Here is a 7,605-nt window from a genome sequence, read left to right as displayed (position 1 = left end):
AGGAGGTTTTATTTTTAATTTGTAATGGTCCAGTATATTTTTATTTAAAAAAATTTTTTAATGATCTAGTATATTTTTAAATGGATTTTTAAAAGGACAGCATATTCATATCGTTTCCTGAATAACCTTTAATGGAAAGTATGTACATAGGAAAAGAATTGGAAGTGAAATGCCACAATATTAGATGGTGGGAATATGGGTATTCATTTTTTCCTTGCATTTTTTCTGTATTTTTAAATATCTATTTCCATCAACATGGTTAGATATTTTAAAAGTATATTTGGGCGAAAAAACAGTTGCAGATCAAGGGTAATAGTATGATAATATTTATGTAAAAACGCATACACAATAAAAACAAAGCATCAATTCTCTATGGGTATCTATATATCCCTATGAATATATCCAAAAATATCCACATAAATTCACAGCAAAAAATCCGGAAGGATAGATACTAAGCTGATAATGATGGTTACCTGTGGATGGGACTTAGGGTCAAAGGTAAAAGAGCATTTGTACCTTATCTGAAAAGTCTTAATATTTTGTAATACTTCACTTATTATTGGAGTAACTAAAAATTAACACACATAACTTTTCAGAGAAAACTGCTTACAGCAGCTGCCCCGGTTTGGTCTTCGGAGCCCCTGGGCGAATTACTGATGAAATCCATCATTTCTCCGGAGATAACGGAGATACGTGGCCCCTCCAGAGGGCTCCGGGTTAAGCAGCCGACTCAGAACACGGATTCTTAAACTGCTTTTCGCTCTAAAACCTATTTGGGACAAATCTGGGTGTAATTTTGGAGCAAATATTTTCTCTGAAATACATGACATGTTCAAAATAAGTCCACCAAAATCCCGTAAAATGTCAGTGAAATTTCCTCTGTAAAGTATTAAGTAGTTTCACGGAAGAACTCTTTATCAACCGGGTAGCGTGGCCGAGCGGTCTAAGGCGCTGGATTAAGGCTCCAGTCTCTTCGGGGGCGTGGGTTCGAATCCCACCGCTGCCAGGAGGTTGCTTATTTTCTTTTCTCCCTACTGCCTTGGCACCGGGCTCTGTTTTCTGCTCTTTTGCCGGGTCATCAGCGCCCCCTGCTGCCAGACGGGGCAGGAGGCCGGCATGAATGGAGCGACGGAGGGGGCGGGTCTGCGCGCGTCGGGGCGGGGCATTGTGGGTAAAAGGAAGCGCGAGGCCCGGCCCCGCTCCCCCACGTGTCCGCTGGAGTTTCTCCACCAGCAACATGGCCGCTGCCTAAGAGAAGAGCCGGGCCGCCGCCGCCTCTGCAGCCCGCGGGTACCTGGGCCGTTGCCGCCGCCCGCGCGCGGCCCCCGCGAAGAGGTGAGTGCCGAGAAGGCAGCGCACGCCCGGGCTGGAGCCGGGCCGCACTCGCGAGGTGGGCCTGGGCTGGGCTGCCGAGTAGGCCGGGAGGCCCGCGCCGCGCCGATCCCAGGGGCTGGGGGCCTCCCGGGACTCGGGCGGGAAGGATGGGTAGCCGGCCCCCGTAGACCCGGGCCGGCCGCGGGCTCCGACCTCGGCCCGGCCCGGGAGTCGGGGATGCCGCGGCCGAGGCTGCCGGCGGTGACTCAGGGTCCAACCACCGTGCTCCGCCCGGCCCAGGCAGGCCTCCTGCGGGAGCACCTGTCCGAAGACAGCCGGTGTCCCGCCAGAGCGGCGGCTAGTGGCGATGGCTGCGTGGTGGGCGTGAGAAGGGGGCCTGACCACCCGCGAGGAAGGCGAAACCCATTGGACAGTGTGGCCCGGGGCCGACGGCCCGCCCCGCTGGGCAGGGGGAGGGTGCCCAAGCTTGCCCCGGCCCCCTCCTCGCCCTGAACCACATCAGCCTCCGCCCGGCCAGGCCCGGCATTCTTCATTCATCCATTCAGGCCACAGTCAGCGTTCACTGAGAGCCAGCACCGTGCCGCGGATACGGCCCTGACCATTGGGTTGGAGGAGGTGTCAGTAAGCACGTCAAGTAAACCCGTACATAAACAAGATCGTTCAGTTATGTTAGCTTTAGAATCGTTGGGCGACAGAGGAAGTCTTAGTAGTTGCCAGCGTTTCTTCATCTGTGAAATGGGGATAATAAAATTAACTGCCTCACAGGGTTGTGGTGAGGGCTAAATAGGGTAAGACGCGAGAAGCCCTAGCTCGCAGGGTTTGATTTGTGGCGGCTGTGTGCTCCGACGTTGGTAGAAAACATGTTGCCAAGTAATAACAAAGCTCCCCGCAGGTCACATTGATTACCTTATTTAATCCTCACCGCAGTCCCTGGTAGGTTGGTACTTTTGATATCCCCATTTTAGAGATGAAAATAGACCTTTCAAGGGCAAGCATTCTCAGGTGGGCTACAGATGGTAAGTAGTTGAGGTGGGATTTGAACCGGTGTCGTTCTGCTCCGAAAGTCCAGGCTCTTACCCACTATCCCATACTGCCTTTTATTCAATAGGTGTGCAGCATAGTGGTTAAGAATACGGATCGTTGACATCAGCCAGACCTGGGGTTCCGCTCTGGCTCTGCTGTTCTCCAGCACTGTGACCTTGGACAAAATCACCTACTCTCTGAATCTTAATTTCCTAATTTCTTAATTGGGAATGATGAATCTTAGCAGGACTGTTGAGAAGATAACGTGTGTGAAATCCTTGGAGAAAGGTCTGATGCCCAGTTAAGGGTTAATTCTTTTTCTCCAGACTAACTCTTTAGCTGAGGTGGAAGCTGAGGTGACCCAGAGCGGGGAGATGTCTGGCCAGAGATGCCCACAGGCAGTTGGAATCCGGGCCTTGAGACTGTTTGCGCTTGGGGCCCTCTCAACTGCGTTATACTTTGTCTTCTCCCTCCAGTAGCCCAAGAGACTTTGGAGTCACCTCTACATTTCTGATGGTCTGACAGGTTAGATTCCTAGGTGCACAGGGATGCACCCAGGTGTGGCATTCAGGTATTTCCTTTGCTCTGAACCCCTCCTTAGCTCCACCTGGTGTCCTTGTCTCCTTTCCATTCGTTGGCACCTCCCTGCTGGGGGAAATTTCTTGCGCTCAAGGCCACGGAGCCACTGCTAACAGAGTGCCATTATGGCCACTGTCTACCCAAGGTGGTCACAGGTGGTCACTGCAGTTGGGGGAGCTTGGCTTATGGCTGGGGAGGTGTGCTTCTGCCTGGGCCACAGCCCTTGTCTGTTCTGAAGTGTCCTTAAGGCCCAAACCATGAGTCCACCAGTGTGTGGATGAGGCTGAGTTAGGCTCACTGGGTAAAGGGTCTGTAACCGCCTCATTTCACGTGTTCATTTATTTAATTGTTCTTTGTACTGTATTGAGTGTCCACTTCATGCCACGCACTGTTCTAGGTATTGGGAGAACAGCATTTTAAAGGAATTTAAAAAGAGATAATAATCCTTATAACCACTTGATGAAGTAAGTATGATCATCTCCACTTTATGGTTGAGGTAAATGAGAGGCACCCGTGGAGCTTACATTCTGGTGCAGGAGGCAGATGACACACAAATGGACTAGGTAGTTCCAGATTGTGGTAAGAACCATGAAGGAAAGAAAACAGGGAGAGGTGGTCATGACTGCGAGCGGGTTGCTAGGGGTTGGGGGGAGGTTTCAGATGGGCGGCCAGGGAACCTCTCTCCTCCTGGAGAGGGTAGGGGGTAGATATCTAATGAAAAGGCGCCAGCTTTGAAAAGACCTGGGAAAGTAGGTGACATGCAAAGGTCCTGAGACAGGCTGGGGCCTAGCCTCTTGGAGGCCCAGCAGGTGGCTACCTGGCCATGTAGATGGTGAGGGAAAGGCAGGGGCAAGATCACATAAGGCCTTGAGGCCACGGAGAGGAGTTTGGATTTTATTCTGTGTGGCAGGTGAAGGGTTTTGAGCAGGAGAATGATGTGATTTACTCTTTCGCAAGGACAGCTGTGGCTGTTTCTGGGAGGACTGAAGGTAGAAAAGAGGGACCTCAGGGAGACTTGTTGGAGCGGTACTTTTCAATCACGGATCAAGGTTTATTAGTGAGGGCACCTGGCAGGCTCGGTGGAGCATGCAGCTCTTGATCTCGGGGTGGTGAGTTCGAGCCCTGCGTTTGGCAGAGATTACTTTTTTAAAAAAGTTTTATTAGTGGGATGTGAAATCACCTTGGAGGATTGTAACCAGCACGTTTAATTTTAATGAGTGAGGGTAGAAAGCCTCACTGCATCGCATCTAATGGGGGCAGTTAGGCTTGTGTGAAACCTTGGTTTGGTTACGTAATTGTGTGTATGTTCTAGGTTGTTATATGGAGTGGATTTCTTTTTTTTTTTTTTAAAGATTTTATTTATTTATTTGACAGAGATAGAGACAGCCAGCGAGAGAGGGAACACAAGCAGGGGGAGTGGGAGAGGAAGAAGCAGGCTCACAGCAGAGGAGCCTGATGTGGGGCTCGATCCCATAACGCCGGGATCACGCCCTGAGCTGAAGGCAGACGCTTAACCGCTGTGCCACCCAGGCGCCCCTGGAGTGGATTTCTTACTGTAGGTCTTAGGCTGAAAACTTGGAAAGCCACCGAGTTGGACAGGGAAGGATGAGGGACGCGAGAGCCCTGCGTTACCCTAGTCACGCGCACCACCCGGGGTGGGGGGCTTGGCTCCAGGCACCTCATCCTCCCCGGGCTGCTTGGTGACTGGGGGAGGGGTCAGCAGCGCCTGCTGAGAAAGCCAGTTTCTCAGGAATGTTTGCGTCTGGGGAACCTCCCAGGCCACACCTCTTTGCACATGTGACCGGTTCCCTGACTCAGTGGAAGTGCGGGGCTCTCAGTTGTCCACGGAACGGAGCTGGCCACACAGGAGCTAGGTGCTCGCCGTACACCTGCGACCCCGGGCGGCCAGTGCAGGTGGGCTGAGGCCTGGGGCTCTGCCATCCATCCCCCCACTCTGGGCAGGAGTGTGCACCAGACCATCGGTTTAGGGCTTCTGAATTTCATCTAGTCTTCAAGCCGTAACTGCGGGGGCAGCCGGCTTCCCTCTGGTTTGCTTTCTTGCTCCCTCCACGTCTTCCTCCACTCAGAAATCTTTGGTAGCTCCCCATTAAGTAGCCTTCCTGTGGTTCATTTCTTCAGACAGCTGGTGTGTATGGCGTGCCTGCTGCAGGCTAAGTGGGGTACAGCAAGGGACAAAACAGACCAGAATCTCTGCCTCCGTGTGACTTACAGCTTAGTGGCAGTGGGAATGGGGACAAAATAACAGAGCTCTTAACCGTCATGTGGTGATGAGTGTTTTGGGGACCACCAGAGCAGGGAAGGGAATTGGAGGAGGGTGTTGCAATTTTGGGTAGGGTAGACAGGGCAGGTCTTAGTGATAAGGTGACGTGTGAACAAAAACCTGGAAGAGGTGAGGGAGGAAGCCATGAGGCTCTTGGGGTAGAAAGGTTATCAAGGCCCGAGGTGGGGGAGAGGAAGGAAGGGGGCCTATGGGAGATGAGGTCTGAGAGGTAAGGGGTGGTGACTGCAGCAGGTGCGTCATAAAGACTTGAGCTTCTGTCCTGAGTGGGACGGGAGGCCCTTGAAGGCGAGGCCTGGGAGCTCTGATGTGGTTTTCAGAAGGATCACTGGCACTGGCCGTGGGGTTGGGCGAAGATTGTAGGGACGCGGGTGGGGCAGGGAGCCCATTTAGGGCGCTGCTGTCGTACAGGCAGGCAGTGGAGCTGGCTGGACTGGGGAGGTGGCAGTGGGGGTGGCCGGACCCCAGACCTACTTCAGGGTGGGATTGACAGGAGTTGCTGGTGTGGGGTGAGGGGAACAGAGGCATCAGGGATGAGGCCAGCATTGGGGCTGAGCAGTCCGAGTTTGGAACATGGATCTGGAACGCATGAAAGCATTTCAGGTAGTACAGCTCAGGCAGAGGGCTTAGATGACCTTGAATCCCACCCATGGTGAAAATACTGTGTCCTTTAAATATTGAATAACTGGATGTTAAGTAGATAAGACAAAAATCATGATGGTCTTGCCCAGAACTAGAGGCCGGGGTGGGGGGGGGCTGCTGGGATTCTGAAGGTACCCACGTGACCATCCCCTCCCTTTGGGAATATGCAGAGTCAGCCCAGCGAATGACTTCTCCTTTGCCGTGGAGACCTGCAGCCTTCTCCCCTCCCGGTGCTTGAGGTGTTGTCAGTCACCTGGGTTCCCTCCTGCTGTCTGGTGTCATGGCTTATCCAAATCCTTCTCTCCTTCAGGGCCCAGCCCAGATGCCCTCTCCTCCTCCCTGGCAGGAAGGCCCTTCTGAGCTCCCCTACCTGTAGCTGTTACCTGAAGTCAGATGGCCTGGCTGGCCTGCCTTTGAAGCCCGGTGCATCGTCTTGCTTGGTCTGTGGCTCTGGCTAGCGCACGCACGGCGTCCCAGAGTACCAGTCTCCTCTTAGAAAATGGGGACAGTCAGGCCACCTTGCAGGGTTGGTGTGTTGAATACATTAAAGTCTATGAAGGTCATTTTATGTCACACACACCAAAGAGGAGAATCCTCTCATACGGGGTTGAGCTTAAGGTCTGCTTGAAAGTCAGATACCAGAGATAGAGCCCCCTAGAAAGCCTTGGGGACTGCCTGCTCTCCCTGCTGGATGTCAGACTCTTCCCTAACGCTTACCCGTGGCCCCCGGTTAGTGCTCAAGTGTTTGCATCGTGGCTGTGAACCAGCCAGCCTCCATCCCCCTGCCTGGCAGTGACCTCTTTTCTGAGCATGGTCGCAGAACCCTTAAAGCTGGTCATTTATTCTTTCCCATGGGTGCAGCCGACGTGTGCTGCCTTGGGTCCACCTGCTTGCAGCCTCTGTTTGGTGGTTTCTCCTTCTTGTTTGGTTCTGGCCAATGGGTTATAGATTTGGCTGTCTGCTGTTGACTCCAGGAAAGATGTAGAAAGAAGGTCAGTTGCTGTTTGTCTCAGGCTTTCCCTCCCAGAGCAGGCCTCTTGTAGCAGAGGCACCCAGGGGCGTTGCCAGAATAGCTGACTGACGTTTCAGGCCTCTTGTTGTCCCTTGCAGATTGAGTCCGAGGATTGTGCGGCTGGCTCCCCCCTAGTATGGCCAATGAAGAGGATGATCCAGTCGTGCAGGAGGTAACTGCTGCTTCCCAGCCTCTGCCGGGGCTGCCAGGGAGGAGTGCCCGGGCCCAGGGCTGCAGGAAGCGGGCCTGAGGCCCTTCCATCCATCCTCGGGCCAGCCTGGCATCTGCTGGCCTCCCAGGGACCCCTAACGCAGGCTGTTCCCTCTGCCTGGAACCCTCTTCCTCCAGATAACTGTGTAGCTGAACCCTTCACTTCCTCCCAGTCTCTGATCGAGCATTTCCTTGTCAGAGAGGATTCCCTGACCCCCCTGCTTCGTGTGGCACTCTCCTGTTCACCCCCCCTGGCTCCCCCAAGCCCCCTACCTCGGCCGCGCCCTGTGCTTGCTCATAACGCTCCCATCCCCGAGACATAATCTCCTTCCACAAGAATGTAAGCTTCACGAGGGAGGGGTTTGTTCTTTCACCGCTGTGTCCACAAAGCCAAGTTCAGTGCCTGTCACCTGGTAGATATTCAGTAACTATTTGTTGAATGAATGAATGGGTTTGAGAACTCCCCCTTCTTCTGGGCCTACCCAGAAGTCATTCAGCAGTGTTC

The 7,605-nt window shown here is 53.2% G+C and overlaps 1 protein-coding gene and 1 non-coding gene across 4 annotated transcripts in view; both read left to right on the top strand.

Annotated features, from left to right (window-relative positions):
• The first annotated feature begins 924 nt into the window (after positions 1-924).
• TRNAL-AAG lies at positions 925-1,006 on the top strand. The gene has a single exon. It is a non-coding gene; the product is annotated as a tRNA-Leu (tRNA).
• A 181-nt stretch (positions 1,007-1,187) lies between these two features.
• Positions 1,188-7,605, top strand: part of POLR3E (RNA polymerase III subunit E) — a 30,947-nt gene continuing 24,529 nt past the window's right edge. For 2 of the 3 annotated variants that reach the window (XM_034670269.1, XM_034670268.1), the window contains exons 1-2: positions 1,188-1,335; positions 6,989-7,062. In XM_034670269.1, the coding sequence (XP_034526160.1) occupies positions 7,027-7,062 (36 nt within the window). In that variant the 5' untranslated portion in view covers positions 1,188-1,335; positions 6,989-7,026. The remainder of the gene's footprint in view (positions 1,336-6,988; positions 7,063-7,605) is intronic. The other variant, XM_034670270.1, reaches the window with a different exon arrangement.

The sequence above is a fragment of the Ailuropoda melanoleuca genome, chromosome 10 (assembly GCF_002007445.2).
Source record: "Ailuropoda melanoleuca isolate Jingjing chromosome 10, ASM200744v2, whole genome shotgun sequence".
Classification (NCBI taxonomy): domain Eukaryota; kingdom Metazoa; phylum Chordata; class Mammalia; order Carnivora; family Ursidae; genus Ailuropoda; species Ailuropoda melanoleuca.
Note: the sequence above shows the minus strand (reverse complement) of the source record. Positions and strands in the feature narration are given on the sequence as shown.